General features: G+C 43.7%; 1 protein-coding gene across 1 annotated transcript in view; it reads left to right on the top strand.

The window, feature by feature from the left end:
• The window catches only part of ABLIM3 (actin binding LIM protein family member 3), a 422,843-nt gene that overhangs the window by 189,169 nt on the left and 212,682 nt on the right, over positions 1-20,992 (top strand). Inside the window, exon 2 of the mRNA XM_069244632.1 lies at positions 12,871-13,011. Within this exon, the coding sequence (XP_069100733.1) occupies positions 12,871-13,011 (141 nt within the window). The remainder of the gene's footprint in view (positions 1-12,870; positions 13,012-20,992) is intronic.

The following is a 20,992-nucleotide window of genomic DNA, read 5'->3' as shown; positions in this document are numbered from 1 at the left end:
TAGGACAAGAAGAGTTGTACACTGTGACAGAGAATACGGGAACAGTGAATGTCCCAATACTGAAACAGGAATACTATAACAGAGAATTCAATAACAATGGGTCAGAAAATTCATTGGCACTGACACAGGGGCTGGTATCGCACTTACAACCAGGAAGGGGACCCAGACTACAACACTACAAAAGAGAGATGGGTGCACCTTGAATGAAATGAAACAGTGTAAAGAACTTAGAGAATGTGACTTGATACTGTAACAGGCGTACTGACACCAAATATCAGACTAATAAATCCTCAGATTAAGGAAGATGGAATAACCACATTTTGAGGTGCTCCGGAAAGAATAGATACTTGTCAAATACATGAATCTTGGTGGACACACTATGGGAGTGCTTGCCAGAAAGAAGAGAGGAGGACCGGCTCCAAGGAGGGGGCATCTCAAGTAGGGAAGAGCAAAGACGATAGCTAAGGAAGATCACAAAGAACTAGGAAGGTGGGCTGAAATAGGCCCGTTAGTGACTCAGGACAGTATTACGAAGGGCCAGGTAAAGAGACGGAGAGCTTTTAGAAGATAGTATTAGCACACTGGCAACCACTGGAGGGCTGTGAGATGGATGGAAATTGGGGGTTCAGGTGAACTGAAAATTAGGTGGGCTGATGCTTTCTGAACTATCTAAAGGTGACAGAACAGATTGATGTGGAGACCTAGCTATAGGTAACTCCCAATAGTCACGATGTGACCAGATGAAAACGTGACAAACACTTATCCGAGAAGAAATGAGACAAGGAATTGTTACCCAGAGCGTGCTGAAAGAAATAGGAGAAATGGGAGGAAAATGAATATCAAAAGTCTTGGCTGAAGTAACAGGGACTGGCATAGGGTGAAGTTTTGAAGGCCCCCACAGGGATGAACCATCAGAAGTGTGAGCGCCCATAATGACACACACTGCATGATCCCCATTTCTCATAAGCCAATTGTTACCCCCATAGCTGACGACTACAAATATACAGGAACAACATCTAACTTCAGTGCAGATGAGATTGTCGTGATGTTTTGGGTGTCGTCAGTGTAAGATGTGTGATTGAGGCCGAAAGTTCAAATTAGAGATCTAAGAGGGATAATGTAAATATTGAAAAGAGATGGGTTCTGAAAGGAATCTTGAGAGACCCTGCAAGTGATATGAAACAAGGAGGACCAAGATGGCAGAAGATTGACAGCCTGGTAGAGAAGAAAAATGGTAGTCAGGGGATGGCGCGATTGTGAATGCCGATGGAGAAGGTGCATGAGGTCAGTGCAGTAGGTAGATACTGATAGGCATACTGGGACAGAGACACATACCCGTGCACAGAGACAGGCCAGTGTGCATACTCAGCTGTGACAGGAGGTCACACTGATGCATGGTGTGGGGCAGTGCATAGCACTGTATTGCCATCTGTGGGACTCATAGCGCTGCCCAAGTTTGGATACGTTGCCCTTGTCATGAGGATTTCATAGTGGAAAAGTACTCACCCACTGGGGCAGGAGACAGTGACTCACACACTGAGATGGGGAGGTACTGACAAAAACTGGGCTATAAAACCGACCACCCCTAACCCCCCTCCCCCCAGAAGATCTGATCCCCATCAGGAGCTCTGCCCTGCTCCAAGAACCACAACAGTAAATTTGGACAAGTGAACTCTTTAGACTGAATGCCTGCCACAGGGTTCTGCGTGTCGCGTAATTAGATACCGGCATTTCTTAAATATGTTTTTAAGTGGTGAGACAGTATTCCGTTTGTAGTTGATTTGTATAAACGATGAATATTTTCTGCATTTTTTTTTACAAAGACATTTTTTGGGTTTTTACTTTACCACAAATAAGCTGTGATTAAAATGAAATATGATTTTACCACTTCTGCCCAAATAAACTGAAAGTATATAACGAGGAGTTATTCATCTTCAAAGATCTTTCGAAGGGGGGGGTGGATGTGGTGGCGGCGGAAACCAGCTCAATTGGCAGTGATTACTTCTGACCCTCGGGGCTGCTGGTGATTACTGTACTCATTTATTTAACCGTTTCGTACAATAAGGAAGCTCTGACTAGAAAGGTAGGTTTCAATCCCCCGGTGTTCAGCCTCCGCTTCAGGACTACAGGGCTTGCCTCGCAAATGATAATTGCAACTGATAAATCAGGAGACTTCAGTGGGAATCGAGAACTTTAGTCAATAATCAGTGCGCTGTTTGACTTAGGTTTGCCTAAAAGCTCAACAGAGATGAACATAAGAAACCGTTTCTGCAGAAAAAAGGGTGCTTAGTGGTGTAACTGATAATGTATTGGCCGACGCAGGCATGGATCCTTTTTAGGTTTGGCATGACAAGGCAGCACAGATCTGTTGTTACCAGGTCTTTGGCTCCGCCCAGAGTTGTATTATTCTGACTTCGGACCATGCTGCTGGATGTTTGGTTGGTGCAGAATTCTGTCTCCTATGAACTACTTGGACTGCGCTGCGTGACAGAATATTTTACATCTCAAAAGTGCTCCGTATCATCACATATTAAATATTTTATAACAGAGATGCACTTCATTCAAAACCAAACATGTTTTGTGTTTTTCACTGCAGCAGGCCTTTCTGTTTTAATAAGAACTCAAAATGCAAGCCAGGCCTATTGCCTTTGCCAAAGCTTGTTCCTTCTCAAGGTAAACACAGTAATAATGGGTCCCGGTGTATTGTCCTACCCTCCATAAGAGTATGCCTTGTCAGGGGTAGTAACCGTTAGATACATTCCAGTACAATAAAAGAGAACACGAACGTTGTGTTGTGTAGTTGCTTTCTTGGAAGGCTCATCCAAGTCGCTGCCTGCTTGCTTTACTGCTTGGATTATCCCGCGTTCTGAACGGTGTGACATGAGGGAGCTCAATTTAAACTCTCAGGCACTTGTAACTCATTCTGTCTTGCTTTGTAATGTTCATTTTGGTACTTGTAATCGGTGCTCAGTTTTTAGAAGTGAAAGGGCCAGGCAGAAAGTTTTTCTCAGAACCCTGCTGCAGAGTTTGCTCAATGTTGAGGTTGTCAAATATCGAGGCTGCCTGGTTTTTGTTCCACCTCGAGCCTCTATCACCCACCGCCTCACTCTATGTGCCCTCGCGCAGGTTATTTTACACCCTTGCGTTCCCCCTTTGTTACCGATTTCCCATCTTTCACTTCGCCTTACATCCCCCTGTTCTGCTTTTCTATCCCTGGGTGCAGTGAATGTGTATTTCAGGAATGTTCCTGGCATGAGCAGGGAACATTCCAAGCGTGTCAAACATTATCAGAGGCGCAATAGATGAATGTGGCTGAAAAAAAGACACTTAAGGGTTGTTTCTCTAAAGCCAAACATTGAAGGAACAGCCCGCTGAAGTCCCTAGGATTTATTTATTTTGATTCGCTTATTTGGTCTGATCTAAAGTGTTCTTGTCGATTTCTCACGCTAATGAGTGAGGGGAGCCCACCAAAGCAAGCCAGTTTTTAGAGAGGGGATATGGCCCAAAGTCCGCTCTCTATGTATTAAATACAGGAGCTTGGATACACAAGACCTAAAACACAACTAAACAAGCATTTGCAATGCAATGGGTCTCACGTTTGCTCGCGTTAGAGGTATTGGTGTTGTAAATTCCTAACTGGACTTTTCTTGCCACATACATTGCAAATTAAAAGTAAAACATTTTACATAAGCGAGCTGATTCAAAGCGCCACGGCCACCATGACTGTGAGCGCGAAGGAGACACACAAAAGGAAAAATGACAATTAAAGCAGTTTACATAAGCGAGCCGATTCAAAGCGCCACGGCTGCCATGAGCGTGAAGGAGACATACAAACGGAAAAAGAAGTTAGCTCGCAGTCAAACATATCGGCAAACATGCAATTATTCATCTAACAGGGCCAGTCCCCAAGACGATAACAAAACCACCCCAAAGAGGGACAAACGTACAGCATTTACCAATGATAACAAAGGATTTTTGAAAGGCAAGCCAACGAACGAGTGAAAGTGATGGGAGTGAGGTGGGTGTAGTTAAAAGCCCACATAGATACCAACACGTCGGAAAAGCAGCGCTTGCCTGCTGCTATGCTCAACCTAAAATGACAGCCTGCGATGACAGTGAGAAATCCTTCCTGAAGCTGCTCACAGCTGCCGCTGCATGACAGCTTCACACCGTCCGTACCCCACCACTGAAAGGCCCCTATTTTTGGCAAAGTTTTAAAAATGTATCCATCCCAACCAAGAGAACGTGTCCCAATTTCACCTAGCTTCACAGGCAAAGTGCAGACTTCCCTCAACTCCCTACGTTTCTAATATGAGTTTTAGAGCATCTGATCTTTTAGAAGCTTCTTGTTTTTTTTACACTGCTTATTTATCATTGCCTTGTCCTTCCCTTGCCAAAATTATGACAACTAGGATTTGTTGTATGACAGTTTCCTAATGAGCCAGTCACAAAATGACTAATTTATGTTGGATTTGTCATGTTTATGTTTAATATTCTCCCTTTGAGTGCAGTGAAAGGGAAATTAGAAAGAAATGATTTCTTTTGAAGAAGAACATATAATCTGAGCTTGTTTCCCTTGTGTAAGGACTAACGCGTACATGTGAGCTACCTAAGTGCTTGATTTCCGCACACAGGGCCGGCTTGAGGGCAGTGCGAGCGGTGGGGCCACACTGGGTGCCGACCTTGATTGGGGGGGGGGGGGCACTGTGTTTAGCAATAACTTAGAAACCTGCAATTTAAAAGTACCTGCTGAAAAGTTCCTTGTGCATCCAGCCTTCAGGAAACAATTAAAATGTGAAGATACCTCTTCTGATTAATGTTCCTATTAGGGAGAGAGATGGGAGTTTTGTCCAGTGGCAGCTTTGACTCATCATAAGGTAGCGTAGGGGGTTAATATGCCTGCTGCACAGAACAGATCTATATTTTATGTGGATAGTTGAGTGGATTAGTAAAGCGCTTTAAAGCAAATGAATGTATGTGAAAAGGAGCTGATGGAGAGACGAGGGGCACATTTTCCAGGTGGTAGTTAGGGAATCCAAGAAGGTGGTCCTGTGCTGGGGCGCCAAAAAAGACTGTTGCACAGGGCGCCACCAGTGCTAAAGACGGCCATGTCTGAATATGGGGCTATTAGTGCGTTTTTGGGGCCGGGCTTATTTTCCACCATTAGACTTTGACCCAGGGAAAAAGGGAGAAAGACAAAAAGGGTGAAGGAGGAGAAGGAAATGAATGGTAAGGAAACAGTGCAAAGGTGAAAAGGGATATAAAAGAACCTGCAAGAGTGAAATAAAGAGGCAGGAAGTGTATAATAGAAGGACATGAAAGGTAGGGAATTAGTGACGGGGGAAATGGATTTAAAAGAACTTGCAAGAGTGAAATAAAGAGACAGGAACTGTAGGATGGTGGGCGAAAGGGGCATGAGGTGGAATGAAGGCTACACCCCCTGTATATTTGGCAGTCTGAGAAGCGAGTGGGGAGGCAGAGTCCGTGGTGAAAGGGGAGAAGCGATCAGAGGGGGAAGGTAGTGGAGAGACAGAGAGCCTGTAAAGAAGAGAAGAGCAGCGTGAGACCGTGGGGTCAAGCAGAGGAGCCTGTACAGGGCGAAGGGGAGCCAGGAGGGGGTGGGGAGGCACAGTGAATCTGGCACTAATCTATTAATTTCAGGGTTTCCCATATGGATCACCGCAGGAGACAAGCTCTCCCAGCGTGTTACCACATGCCATTTCAAGGCAGCACACAGGGCAGGCCAGGTTAGTCTGTAACAGCGTGCAGTAATACAGTGGCATGCACACATTTCCACTTCCAACTAAACAGGCTGCAAATATTTATTTTATTTAATGCCAAGTGCACAGTACAGGCCATTTTCTGCTGTTTCTGCATGACTGCAGACCACTTGTACCTTCGGCCTGCAGCATAAGGTTCGGGTGGATGGACCTCCTGTTTCTTAGATCCGGGGTACAGAAGAGGTAAAGAAGGGATGCACGGACCATATGATCGGCGTCAATTGGAAACAATCAGCCAGCAAAGGTGGAAGCCGTTCGATGGTCATTGGGAGAGATCGAGTCATAACGCTAGTACCTGACTGGACAGGTCTTTCATCATACTCCTTCACAGAAATATTTTGTGAGGAGCACAGGTTTTCAGCTGTCCGTCCCCTCAACCTCACGGAGTTTGTTCGCACTCTGAGTGAGGGAACACGTATGTTCTGCAACAGCTCGCCAAAGGAGGCCAGTGTTGTTCTGCTAGGTCTCATCTGCCATTTATCGGTTGCTAGATATTACCTCAAGACTGAAAAATTGTCACTTCGAAATTCAACGCTTCAAAAGTGGCAATCCCCCTAAGGCCATCCCCCCAAAAAAAAACTTTGATATACTTTTAAAACACTTTGAAACACTTCTAAAAAAAGAATAATTTTAAACCAAGATCTATAGACAGGAAGAGGAAAACGAAAACAAAAAAAGAGAGAAAGGTAGGTGGGAGTGAAGATGTTAAAAAATGAGGGAATGTGTCTGCCACCCAGCCAGGCCCCTAAGGAAAACATGATTTGGCAAAGTCAATAGGTCTGACTGTAGTAAATCTGCAATTGTTTTCTTTTCTTTTCTGTTGTTTTTTTTTGCAAACATTTGCAGTAGACTTTAAATGCATAACTAATAACAAGTTAAAATGGTGCTGCTGAAGGATAATATACAGTTATTTACAAAAAAGCAAAAGCAAAAGAAAAAAAGCATTTGCAATGCAATGGGTCTCACGTTTGCTTGAGTTAGAGCTATAAGCATTGTAAATTCCTAACTGGACTTTTCTTGCCACATAAATTGAAAATGAAAAGTAAACCAGTAGACATAAGCAAGCCGACTGAAAGCGCCCCGGAGGCCATGAGTGTGAGTGCGAAGGAGAGACACAAAAGGAAAAAGAAATGTACTCACAGTGAAACAAATAGGCAAATGTGCAATTATCCATGTAACAGGGTCGATGGCCAAGGCGGTAACAAAATCGCCCCAAGGAGGGATAAACGTAACGCATTTACCAATGATGATAAAGGAATTTTGAATGGGCAGCCCATGAACCAGTGATAGTGATGGGCGTGCGGTGGGTGCGGTTAAAAGCCTACAGATACATTACAACACGTCAGAGCGCTTGAGCCCTCGACCTAAAAAACTATTGCAAATATAAATAAAACTTATTGCAAATATAACCATAAAATACATGAAATTAAAGAAAAATAAAAGCAGATATTGCCCCACCAGCCCTGACACTGACCTGTAATACATTTTAGCTGGACGTTCACATGTCCAAGAGCAAAATACTGTCACTCTCAGTGAAGAAAACAAATGACATAAGGGGGCTTATCTGTTGCCCGTTGATGTAGGCTGTACTGGCCCAAATAAAAATTTAAAAATGACTGAATACAGCTATGACTGAAGATGGCTGATTGAAGCCCCTTTCTGTGTATATACATGTATGTGTTTTTATTTATTTTGAAAAATATGAGACTGAGACTGGCAATAGATGTAAAGCTATCTCTGTGCGAAACAAAAGATGGGAAACAAATGACACAAAGAACAAAGAAAAGATAAATCAAACAAGGTATATAATCAAATATAAAGGAGTGAAAGGAAGTGAAACAACCATAGGCAAAGCCAATTGGTCTACAGTTGGATGCCACTGTTTTGGCTTTCTCAATGCCTGTTTTGTTTTGTCTTGATTTTTGTAAATCATTGTTGTTGGGGGGAACTGTAGGCCCTCGGTGTTAACAAAAAATAAAAACATTGGTAAAATCATAATTATTTCTTGATCTAAAGCCCCATACATTCTAATAGCAGTCCCTGGCATTGAATTGAACTACTTTATGTGTGAATGTGCTCTTTATTACAAAGCAGAATGCCATCAAGCACAGTGAAGTTAATCAGTGGCTAAATTAGGCTCATTCTCTGCCCCATTCGGCCAGTGGCAGAAGAAAAATGTGAATGACACAACAACAGTGGATGAAGAGAGCTGAAGAAAAATGTGAATGACACAACACCACAGTATTAAACATTAAAACACATTTTGGGGATGGAATACATTGAAGTGATAAGGAACACAAAACAAGCATTATAAAAGGAGAACTAAACTATTTCAGAGTTAAACAGGCATCTGCAATGCAGTAGGTCTCGCATTCGCTTGAGTTAGAGCTACTGGCAGTATAAATTCATAATTAGACTTTTCTTGCCACATAAATTGGTCAACCCTAACTCATAAGTTGGTCTTTTCCTTCCACAAAATTCGAGTGTCCCTGCATATAACTAAAGCACTTCCATTTACCTTCTTCCTCTATCTGCAGCCAAAAATGAAAATGTTGCCATTTAGCATCGTCATTTAAATCTGCCATTCTAATTCCAATAGAATAACACTTTCACCATCCCACAATCAGAGTTGGTGGCTGGCTAAGACAATTCCCAAAAAAGACACAAGACAGTCACAGAGGAGAAATAAACTAGAAGGGTCACCCAAACATATCAAGAGTGTTCAAACAGTAATAGTGTAAAAAGGATGTTAAACTGGCCTGAATCATGGTCATAATTGCAATAAGGAGAGATTGATAAAACATATACAATTATCACGTAAACCCAATAAAAACCTTTATCATAAATGAACTTTTGGCATTAGTTGTAATACTCATAATAGTTCCTAGAAAACACCAAAGTGAAAATAACTTTAGTAAGAAACATGGTCATGTAACCATATATTTAGCCCCCTGAGGGAATAGCACATTACACATTTTTAGCACTAACAGCCCTACTGCAATGAAATTACAAACAAGGCCTTTAAAACACAAACTCTCCGAGCTGTAAAATGAAAGTTACAACCATGAGAGCACTTAAAAAGACACTAAATGGTGGGAGGGATTATTATTTCGCAGTCCCCACTAACCTAGTGTGGGAACCCAGAGATGATGTAGACAGAAAGAGCACATCATGGTGAATGTTTTGAAGGCGGGCCTAGGACCACCACAGGCTGAGTTTCGCACAAACATGTTTTTAAAAAGTAATTCCCTGCAAAGCATTATGGGGTGAGTTTTTGTGTCCAAAAATTGTACTGTGTTGACTGTAATGCCTAGAACAGACCCTAGAGAGCACCACAATGAAAATAGCATTTGTAAGAAACATGATCATGTAACCCTATAATTAGGCCCTAGAGAGCATAACCACATGAACAGAAAAAGGCAGAAGGTAATGTAGTGCCTTACACATTTTCTGAGCTAACAGACCTATTACAATGATGTTACAAACAAGGACCTTAAAACACAAACTACTCCCAGCTATTAAACAAAAGCTCCAGCCATGAGAGCACTTAAACTGACACTGAATGGTAGGAAGGGTTATTATTTTGGGTTCTTCACTAACCTAGTGCGGCGACTCAGAGATGATGTAGACAGAAAGAGCTTGTCGTGAATGTTTTGGTGGTGGTCCCATTGTCCTAGTACCACCACAGGCTGAGATATGAGCAAAAATGTTTTCTAAAAGTAATGGCTCTGCAAAGCATTTTGGGGCGAGATTCCCGAGTGCAATTAATATTGTAGTATCAGCTCTCCTGCTGTGTCAGTAGAGCCACTTTGAGAATTTCTGTGTTTTTACGTAAAGCATTTATCAATTACAAGTGTTTTTGCGAAAGTTATGGAGCGTGAAGGGGACAGCCAAAAGAAATTACATTGATTAGGTAACAGTGTGAACAATGTGACCAACGCTTCAATACCACCGATGGAGTTTGCACTGTTCTGTGCTGTTCGTGCTGTGAGAGCCATGGCCACATGGAGCACAAAGTGGAGAAACAAAAGGAAAAATAGGTCGCCCACCCTGAAGTTTATCAGTAGTTGTCCAATAACCCATGTAACAGGGTCAATCTACAAGGCGGTAACAAAACCACCCCAAGGCGGGACAAACGTAAAGCATTTACCAATTAAGTCAAGTGATTTTTGAAAGACAGCCCATGAACGAATTAAAGTGATGGCCGTGAGATGGGAATGGTTAAAAGCCCACAGAATACTTACAAGAGGTCAAAAAGTGCTTATGGTCTCAAACTAAAAACAGGTTAATGAGATACATTTGAGTGAAAGCTAAATGATTGGGCTTCAAGGGCCCAGACAGATATAGTGGGGTACTAGTTTCTGATATTAATACATTCAAACTTCACTATCAGAGACGCTCTTTCACTTCTGGGTGTAGCTATCATTAGTGCAGGAGATGCAGTGGCACCCAGCCCAGGCATGTTAGTGGTCAACTGCACTCAGTTAAGGTTGTCTTTTACTGTTCAGCCATGCAGTTGGCTTATATTCCTTTCATGCACAACGGACCATAGTAAATATGCTACAACACTGGTTTCAGTATTTATAAGGGGTTTAACAGAAGCTCTTGCAGTGTGCCACTGACTATCCGTCATCAATTATTATTAATAATCCCTTACTATGTCTGTGTGATCCAACACCACATTGTGCAGAAAGTGGCCTTCATTGTATTTTATACCACTGTTGTTATGTGTTATGTGTTCATTCAATGCATTGCTACTGCCAGTATGGCAGTAACCAGTGGCAGCTCAAAATGTTCAAAAACTGGTGCGGACAAAGGCAGGCACATGTGTGCACATGCATTTTCACCCATCCACACACATACACACAGACCAAACCACAAGCAGACTCATTCACTCCATTCATTCATAAGAGCACATCCTCACACTCACCATTCACAAGCAGATGCAAGTGCTCACTTACACACACCCATCCACGTGTGAGCAAATACACATACATTCATGCATGCACACAAGCACCCAAACATTCAAAAAGCACTTATCAGGCCGCAGTGGTGATGGCACAGGACCAGCAGATGATGAGAGGGGAAGCACGAAGGCAACAGATGGAGCTAGTGGCTTCAGAGAGGAAAGGCAAAAAGAGAAGATCCTGACGCCTTCATTCATTGGCTAACGTTGTCATGCGTCTGCCAATGAGAGGAGGACCTTCAGAGTGAGGACAGGTTAGTGAGATTCGGTTACCTCACCCCTCTCTGTGATGAGGAGTCATTGTTAGACAGACAACCTTGGACACTTCAGGGCTTAAACCTGAAGCATTAAGTGCTGACTGTTGGTGATACTCCCTCTTGTCATGAGGTGCAGGACCTCACAGGCCTTCGTGGATCTGATGATGTCACTGCCCTCAGGGCGGCGTAATCTTCAGCCCAACAAAGCTTGGTTTATGCTGCCAGGTGCCTGGGCATTAGCACATGTAAAGCGCCTGGATGCCTGACCCTGGCATGGTCAGTGTCTGTCAGGATAAGGTTTGATCATCCTGAGCAACTCTCATAATTAGGAAAATCTAGGGGTGCATAGCTCCGCCGCCCATAATGACAGGCTGCCCCTGGCAACAACATTGCTGTGGCTCAAAGAACACATTTTTAACATTGTCAGCCCTTGTACAACTGATGTCACTTCAATGGCCCAGAAAAAAAGTGTACATTTAAACGATACTGCTAATTTCAATATGTTAACAAACGCATCAGTTGTGAGTCTGTCTTCATTATTCTCCCTCTCCAAATGAAATATAAATGTCTGGGTTTTCCCTGTACTGTGGAGCAGGGTATTTGTGCGTCCCTGCATTGGCTTTTATCCAAAGGATGTGGCGAAATGGCGGGCAGGAGGCCTGTGCGTGGGAAATTGATTTTGGCCGACAGCAGTGAAGCATCCCAGAATGCATCGGTGCCGTTGATAAGACCAGCAGGGAGCGCAACTATTTCTCAGCGTTTGTGTTTATTCAGATAAGATTTAGGGGGTCTGGATTGATTTTAGAAACATTTGGGAGTGTCAGATGCAGTAATGCTATATGTGCCTTTGGTGAAAGAGTAAAACAGTTGTACCTGAGTCTTTCTTGGCACAAAGACACAAAGAGGAAGCAGTGATTTATCTGGGTACAAGATGCGCTTATTCAGAGTAGTGCACATCTCGGTCCAGCGCGTGAAGAGCTAAAGTGAAGGACTGGTACACTGACTGGTTTCGAGTTGAGCTGATACTGGGGCAGGACATACTGTGTCCGGGACAGGGACATTGGAACATAGACTTGATCAGTCTGGGACATTGACACTTTTTGTTCAGGACAGGAATGCGCTGAGACATTGGGAGAGGCAGTGGCTGTGGAACAGGAATACATTGTGTCTGGGACAGAGACACACTAACTTAGTGATAGGGACCCAGTGGCACAGAGGCAGTGATTCTGGAGTATGGAACCGTTGGGTCTGAGACACAGATTTTGGGCTGGCAACTCACATAAACATATGGCCCCGCAGCCCAGGAACACAGGTGTATTTGCGGAGGTGCACTCTTTTTCAATCAGTAGGGCACAAGTCATCACGCAAAATGGCGTCACTCACATTCAGTGGATGAAGTGGGTTGACCCAGTGCAATACGGATGATGTGGTGGGTGTGAACAAAATGTGGATGATAATTGGAGAGATCAGTGGAGGAAGAGGGCTGGTCAAACTCCCCTGCATGCATTTATAAATGTATATATATATATAGACACTGTTGTGATAGCTAAGCTATCACGCGGCTATACCTACAAATTGGAGGATGTATTTGCAGTTCAGAGTCTTGGAAATACCAGTATAACCACAGCAGATTCAATCATATGTCAGGAGCCCATGACGTACGGCTAACTGTGCCCAAGCAACACCCTGATTTCAGATGGACAGACTTCTTGGAAAATCACCAACAATCCCATAGGCCACCTGCCCCTGCATGGATGTGTTATTTATTTTTCTAACTAAAGCAACTACCAACGATTATGAAGTAGGAAAGTCAATTTTATTTTGTTACCTTCATTGCTAACCTCAAGTCTCCCCTTCTTGCCAGCAGTGCCCTATCAGCAGAACTCGTACGGCTCCAGCAGCAGCTCCTCGACCGCCATTCAGTGTTTCCGATGTCATGACACCTGCAAGGGCGAGGTGGTGCGTGTGCAAACCAACCACTTCCACATCAAGTGCTTCACCTGCCAAGGTAGGAATACGCATGCTGATGAAACTCCACTGCACTTACGTAGACTCTGTAGTTAATTTAATGCCAGGCACTGTCATACCTGAATGGCACATCACACTAAATCTCAAAGACGTGTACTCGGACAGTCTAATGTGACCAAACATGGTTCTTGTGTTTCGCAGGACTTTTGTACAGTTCTGCAATGAGTACTGTCATAGCCTCTGCTCGTAGACACATATGCTATAGTCCCCTCACCCAGTGATTCCTGTTCATCTCCTTGACACTGGTTAAGGCCTGGCCAGAGCTAAATAAACTCTCAAATGAAATAAAAGGCACAGGTCCTAATAGGTTTGGAGGTATCATGTTGGGTCACCAGCGATGCTGGCCTACTTGTTTGTGCACTGAGTATGACAGGAGTACGAATGGAGAAAGTAGAGAGACATCTATGCAAAAACAAAACAAAATAACCATATCATAGCAAGGCCCTGGTGGTACAATGGATTGTAGTTTTTGCTCCGCTGTTCACCCCTGACAGCAAGGTGTTTTTGTTTTTATTGGTTTATGAAGTAACCTGAATGTAAGTTGATGTGTGGAGTTAGAGAGGTGCTATCTCAATGCAATGTTTTAATTGTAGATTAAACATCCCATACGCTACATCCAAAGTTTGATGACCCCTTCTATGTCTGGAGTTATTTAGATTAGCAAAAAGAAGGTCTTCCTGGTTACTCTAGTATGGGGATGTTGCATCCACTCCCTTCTTTTTATCGCTCTTTTCTGATTTGCCCTCTTCCTATCTGTTGCTGCACAACACACATGTATTTCCTTTTCTTACTACAATCTTCTTCTCCCTGCTAGGCCGCTTTATCCTTCTCTGATTTTCCTGCTCTTTGTACCTTCTTCTCTTTTCTCCCCCCCACATCTATACATCCCCTTCTTCTGATGTACTCTCACACCACCCATTTCCATTACACTACCCTGTATTTAATTTTCTTACATTCCTGCCCTTCTCCTAACCAAACATTCTATATGCTTCTAATAGGAGTGTCCTATATAAAAATGCACTCCATTCTCCTGCGCTGTCTCCTCCATCTTTTGCCCTTTGATTACTTTTTGTCTCTCCTCTAGACGCTATCTCCTCCCCTTACTTAAGCTAACCAGGTGTCCCGGATTTTCCAGGACAGTCTACATTTTTCACCGACTGCCCTGGCAGGTTTTGGCACATTTAGCACATGTCCGGGCTTCAGAGACTGAAAACAGAGGGGGGGGACGTTTTATATGGATTTCAATGCAAGATGAGTTAGCTTTTGCCAGAAATCAATGTAATTAACACACATGACACTGGATGTAAAACATGTATTTAATTTAATCACATAGTGCTTTGATGTTTGTGTTTTTATGTTAATGAATGATGTCGTTTAATTCATTCGGTGTACCTCAGCTGATGTACATTATAGTCATTTTTTGTGTTTTTCAAAATCTGGTCACCCTACGCTTATCTACTGTCATCTCCTCTACGTTTTCTCAATCCATCCACTGTCATGTGTCCTCCAATATGTTCCTCATTTCCTACCTTATATACATACGTCATGCGCCACTTCTCTTTGTACCATGGTTGGACCACCCCACGTTTGCCCCTTCTTCTGTTTCCTCTGTTTATCACCAAGGCAGGAAATGTTGTCCCCTTCATTCCTTCTCTCATTCATCTCACTTCACCTCCTTTCCAGGTATGATACCTGAGGTATCCCCAATCGATCGATTTCAATGTAAACGTCTCTCTACAGCCCGTGCACTCGCCCCCCTTTTCCTCCCCGTTTCCCCCTTTTGGTCTCCCCACACAGCCTCTATTTTCAGTCTTTCCTCTCCGTTCTCGTCTCCCCCTGTCTCCGCGCCTCTCTTTGGAATTACTGCCGTCTTCCTCCCCCGTCTCCCTGTCCACGCCTTGGTACCTCCGCCCCTCTCGCTCACGCGAGAGGCCCATTGGTCTGTGGGTGGGCTCGCGGCCTTTTTGATGTACTGCCGCTCATCCATACTGGTGCTAATTAAATTAGCGCGGGAGTCGGTTTATCGCCATATAAATAAAGTGGAGCGCGTCCTCTGAGCGAGAGGCCAAACCATAAAGCCTTTTATGATGTTAATCTCATTTGCTTTTTACCGTGTGTTCGATGAGATTAACCAAGCTGGATGGGGGTACCTGGCGGCGCGCCATCGTAGGAGGCGGCCCGCAGCGCTGGGTTCAGGCTCGGCAGAGCACGGTCTATACTTTACAAACTCTCGGTCCACTTACATCAGGTGACTGGAGCTGTCAGTGCCCTCAGAACCGCAGGATCAGCTGAGCTCGCATGTACCTTTGGAGCCGGGCCCGGCAGAGGTCCCGGCAGAGCTGGAGCCTGGCCTAGGAGGTACATGTCACTCCCCTCTGAGCTGTAGTCTGGCCTACCTGGAAGTGGCAGCTGACCTGGAAGTCTCGATCTGTAGCAGAGAGCTAGTCCGCTACATGTCGGGTCCTCACTGGGAGCCGGAGAAGGCCCGTAGGAAGCAATCAGCACCTTGGAAGTAGATGTTGGCTTGCAGGAAGCTCTTCCTGTGCCAGAGCTAGCTTGGGAGCTTGAAGCATGGACTGGCCAGGAGCAGTCGGTGCCTTTAGAGCAGTACTAAGGGCCTGTCATAGACACATTTGCACCCTCAGAGATGAAGCGTGGGGTAGCAGGGAGAGATTGGCACCACTTGACTAGGTATGGCCTTTTCTAGGGTTGGGTTAACAGTGCCATCCCAGCTGCAGCAGAACCTCGCACATATTGCACTGGGGGCATTTGTTAATGCCCACAAAGGAGGATAAAGGATTCTTGGTATATTACTCAGTGATTCTCAGTGTACGCATGGCTGGAAGAGATATGCTCCAGTGCATGGGGTCCTTTATTACTACCCAGAGAGCTGGTGCAAGGAATGCCAGGGAGTGTGCCAGAGGCTTTATAAGCACTTACAACGCCGTGATAAGAGACATCATTAACAGGGCTGGTGGCATTAGGAGTGGCATTGGCCAGGCAATGATAGCACCATTCCTTTCTTTAGCTCTTACGTTATCCAAGACCTTCTGATTCCAATAAAATTATATATATATACATGCCAAACAAAAGAAAGAACTCTGGTTAGTTCCCAAGTTTAGGCGGAGAGCAGCTCAAGTAAGGGGCACCATACAACCCCAGCGACCTCAAACGTCTGTATTCCTTGCAAAGCTTTTAAGCATAGGATTGGCACAGTGCCATCCATGCTAAACTAGAAAGTGACAAAGTCTTTTGCCATTTGTACAGCAAAATCTTTAAGCATGGGATTGGCCCAGTGCCATCCTTGCCAAGCAGTAAAATGACAAAAGCCTTTCACCACTCCAGGCACAGTATTAGAGCTTTGGAGTGGTAAAATACCATCCAAGCCAACCTGGATTGAGTAAAAGCAACCCCTGACACATGTTTGGATGTCATTACATCTCTTCAGAGAGGCTTAGCTTTGTCCAGACACAACAGAGCACAGAGTATAAGTCAAAACAACACACTTTCAGGGTTAGGGTGATGCTTAAATTATGCAAAACAGAAGAGAAAACTCTGGGTAGTTCCCAAGCTTAGGAGGAGAGCAGTTCCTGTAAAGGGCACCATACAACACCAGAGGCACTCTGGATTTGCTCACCTCAAATGTCTGTTTTTCTAGCAAAGTTTTTAAGCATAGGATTGGTACAGTGCCATCCATGTCGAGCTAGAAAGCAACAGAATCTTTTGCCATTTTAACAGCAACATTTTTAAGCATGGGATTGGCCCAGTGCCATCCTTGCCGGGCCGTATAATGACAAATGCCTTTCACCACTCCAGGTACAGTATTACAGTTTTGGAGTGGTAAAATACCATCCATGTCAACCTGGAATGAGCAAAGCAAACCATGACACGTGTTTTGATGTCATTACATCTCTTCAGAGAGTTTTAGCTTCGTCCAGACACAAGTGTCCCCCCTAATATGAGTCAAAACAACACCCTTTAAGGGTTAGAGGGACACATAAATTATGCAAAACAAAACAGAGATTGCTGGGTAGTTCCCAAGTTTAGGTGGACAGCAGCTTTGTAAGGAGCACCCTACAACACCAGCGACACTCTGGATTTGCTCACCTCAAATGTCTGTTTTACAGCAAAGTATATACTTGCATGGCCCCATTATCCACTGAACTGTTGTTGAATCATTCACAGTTTTCTGCTACCCGCTACACTATATTTCATGGGATTGTTGATTAAACCACAGTGATGGTATTCTACCCTTTTACAAGGGGGCAAATCTGCACTTAAAGTAGTTACTTGCAATGCTAGAGATTACGATGGCAAAACAGATTTTTCGAGTCCAAACATATTTTTGCTTTTAAACAATATTTTCTTTTTATGTCAGCCAAATCTAGCACCTCCCCAGCTGTAAGGTTTTATAAAACAAAATAACAAAACAAAACAAGCACTGATAATGCCAAAAGGCTGTAGCCAACCCAAGATCTATTGCCTTTGCTAGTGCTTGTTTTTTATGGTGCTCATGTAATGCACAATCACAGTAGCTAATGTTGTGCTATGACACCTTAAAGTAACATTATCTTTGAGGAGATGATCTATAGTTTGCCGTCACTGACAGGACAAAGCAAACACACGTACACCATATTTCTTCACTTGTGGTTCACGGTGGAGTTAATGTGTTTAGAGACTGGCTCTGTGTAAAGCCCTGAGTTGGGTCCACACAGCATGACCAACCCTCGTGGATGTTTCTAGGCTCCTGCATGGCCCTGCAGCAGTCTCAGTAGCCAACACAGATGGCTGCCACACAAAAAAGGGCTGAAGAGGCTACTCACAATAGAAATATTAATCATTGGCACGCAAAGTGGACACAGTCACTTGAGTCTGCACATGAATGAGGGCAAATGTGGTCCTGATGCTAAAACTTAAAACCGTTGTAATATTATACTGCCCCCACCAAACCCTCACCAGAAGGAGGTAAGATTTCCCAACACTAGGGATGATCTTAAGCCCTTATCTTTGAAGCTGTATATTGCTGTGTACTTTCTTACTCTCTGATGGGTTTCTACAGCTCCAGGGAGATGGAAGAGGATAAACAGAAGTCAAAGTGGGCGGAATCGGGGGAGCACAATGTGCTTATGGTTTAATTTATGACAAACAGTTCCCCTACTTGTTGTGAAAAGACAACTGTGCCTGGACGATTATTTCCGACAGCTGAAATGCTTCAGATGGGGTGTAAGACAGGCAGTCTCCTATGCAGGAGGCAGCTAGACAGGAAACAAGCCTTCTTGCCAGGATGCCTGCAAGAAATGTAAATGTGCACAACCAATTAATCTGCAAATGTAAAGGGTGCTTGGAAGCTGGAATTGGCTTTAATTGATGGACTCACTTATAGCATAGGATGTATTATTTTTCAGAAGTAGTGCAAGGGAGTTACCATCTGAGCTGTGAATTGCATACTTTTTTGAGGGATGGATATATATACAAAATTGCACTAGGTATGGTTTGGGTATTACTAAAATCTGTATTTTAGCTGCACTTTTTATCTTAAACTTTTTTGCACATTTTGTAGCAGCCTAACTTATACGTGTGTGATTCAAGTTTAAAATAATAACTTACATATTCACAGTGCTTTCTGATACAAGCTGGGACCTTGTAGCACTAAAAATCTATATCACTATTCTCTGCACAAACTAAGATTAATTTTGGTGGCTCTCTGGTCATAACAGACGCAGACCTCTGCAGTGCAATAACTAATAGATCTTTCATAATGCACAGTAGTGCATTTCCCACTGATTTAAACTTGTATTTATTTTTCATTTAAACTGTTCATCATTTTATATTTAGTTACCCGAAGGTGAAAGTTGCAAAAAAATACAGAAAATGTTGTTTTTTTAGCCACACCATTGATCACCCCCCGCTCACTGACTCTGCCACCATTGCATGCAGCATCACAGTTCTCACACTTTTTTTACCGCTGAGGGTAAATAAAGCAGCCACAAGCCGTACTTGAAGAGCTGGTAACTCTGCAACACCCCCATGGATTTAGAGGCAGTTTTAGAAGTGGTTTGCAGTGTTGAGCTCAGCAAAAACTCGCCTAGTCACCTCGCTGCTCTTTGAAGGCAAATAGGTGTACACTCAGGTGGACAGGAAGGAAGGGACTCACGAATCTCTTGTCCGTCCAGCACACCCTCTGCACTCTGCAGGGAGCTGGGCTCCTGCTCTCCTCTTCTGGGCTGTGCAGGGATATACTGTCGACAGCAGGCCTGGCTTTCCTTCCTATGAGGCAGTTTAGCAAAAGTCCTAGCAGGAGTCAGTTTCCGGGCTCAGTCCCCAACAAAGGGAAGGCCAGCAATCAGAGACCCGAACCTTGAGCATCAGGCTTCTCAACTAGACGTGTGTGCTTTCTCCTCATTCACTAAAAGAATTTCTGTGCACTGTGACTTCTCAATATTTATACCGAGAGATAGCTATCAACCATTAAATGGAGGATGTGGCTAGGTATCGCCCCTGGAGTAAGTGATTTGAAAGGCCTGTCCTTTTACTTGTGTCAGTGCTTACACTATAGCCATTCCCACAATACCTGGGTATAGAGGACAGAAGCTGTTCTCTAAATGATGGGTGCACTTTGGGATCACCCTCAACCTCCTCAGAGCCCTGCTCTGAGTTTCAGTCCCTGTGAGAGTTCCCTCTGTTTACTTATGTGGGTGTTGGATCCACAGAGATAGACAGAGGTTGAAGTGGGCGGGATCAGAGGGGCATACCATGTCCATACTTTTTTGATTTATGGAAAACTGTTTGCCTTCTTTTTGCCAAAAGACAAGCATCCCAGGATGGTTAACTCTGATAGTTTAAATGCTTCATCTGAAGTGCCATTCACTGAGTCTTCTGCGCTGTGAGGACAAAGACGGGCAGACAGCTAAACAAGCCTTCCTGTCAGGATTCCCGCCTGCCTGAAAGAAATGGAAATGTGCCCAACAAAATTAATCTGCATATGTAAAGGATAATCTACCAATGTAAAGGATGCATGGGAATGGGTAGGAGCTTTAATGGAATCACTCGAGGCTTTGTGATGACAAATACATTGTTTGAGTAGCCCTGCAAAGAGATAACAACTGAGCTACGAAGTGTAATTGCATTTATATAGCACTTCCTACCCCTGTGGAGGTGTTGAAGGGACAGGTTTGTAAAAAAACTTGCGTACAAACAGTCTGGATATTACTAAAATCTATATATTGGAAGCACCTTAAACCTTTTTTGCACATTTTTAGCAGCCTATCTTCTATTGGTTGTAATGCAAGTTTAAAATAATGACTCAGATATTCACAGGCTGTGACCTAGTAGCACTAAAACACACAAGTCAATATTCTCCACTGCACCAACCAAAGTTTAATTCTGTGGCTGTCTGGGTACACGGAGACCTCTGCAGTGTATTAACTAATAGATGTTTCATTATGTACTATAGCGCATTTCCCACTAAAAACTTTTTAATTTAATTTTTCAGTTAAGCCTTACCTTTTTTATGTGTAGCTACCTGACTGTGAAAGATCAAAAAAGTACACAATGTTTTGTTTTTTTAACCACAAATTTGACCCCGCCCCTACGCTCACTGACCCCCATAACCAATGCATGCAGCATAACAGTTCCCATACTTTTTAAATTGCACTTCGAACACTAGAGATGGAAATGAAAACCTAGTGATTGCACATTTAGAAATAACAGGGGGCAGTGCAACATGCTCTACCGAGTCATGCAGGAGTCATTTCCGTCCTAGTTTTACATATCACAAAGTTTGCAGAAAGGCAACACATTACCTGAGTACCAGACTGCATCACAGGTCAGTTTTTTTAAGCAGAGGGAGATTACGTGGTTTGCCCAGAATCACATGAGGGTGAACTGACACCAGGACTCGGATCTTGTTCCTCAGTTCCAAAGTCAGAAGCTTCTCCTCCCTAGATAGTGTGTATGTAAAT

This window comes from Pleurodeles waltl, chromosome 7 (assembly GCF_031143425.1).
Source record: "Pleurodeles waltl isolate 20211129_DDA chromosome 7, aPleWal1.hap1.20221129, whole genome shotgun sequence".
Classification (NCBI taxonomy): Eukaryota; Metazoa; Chordata; class Amphibia; order Caudata; family Salamandridae; genus Pleurodeles; species Pleurodeles waltl.
Note: the sequence above shows the minus strand (reverse complement) of the source record. Positions and strands in the feature narration are given on the sequence as shown.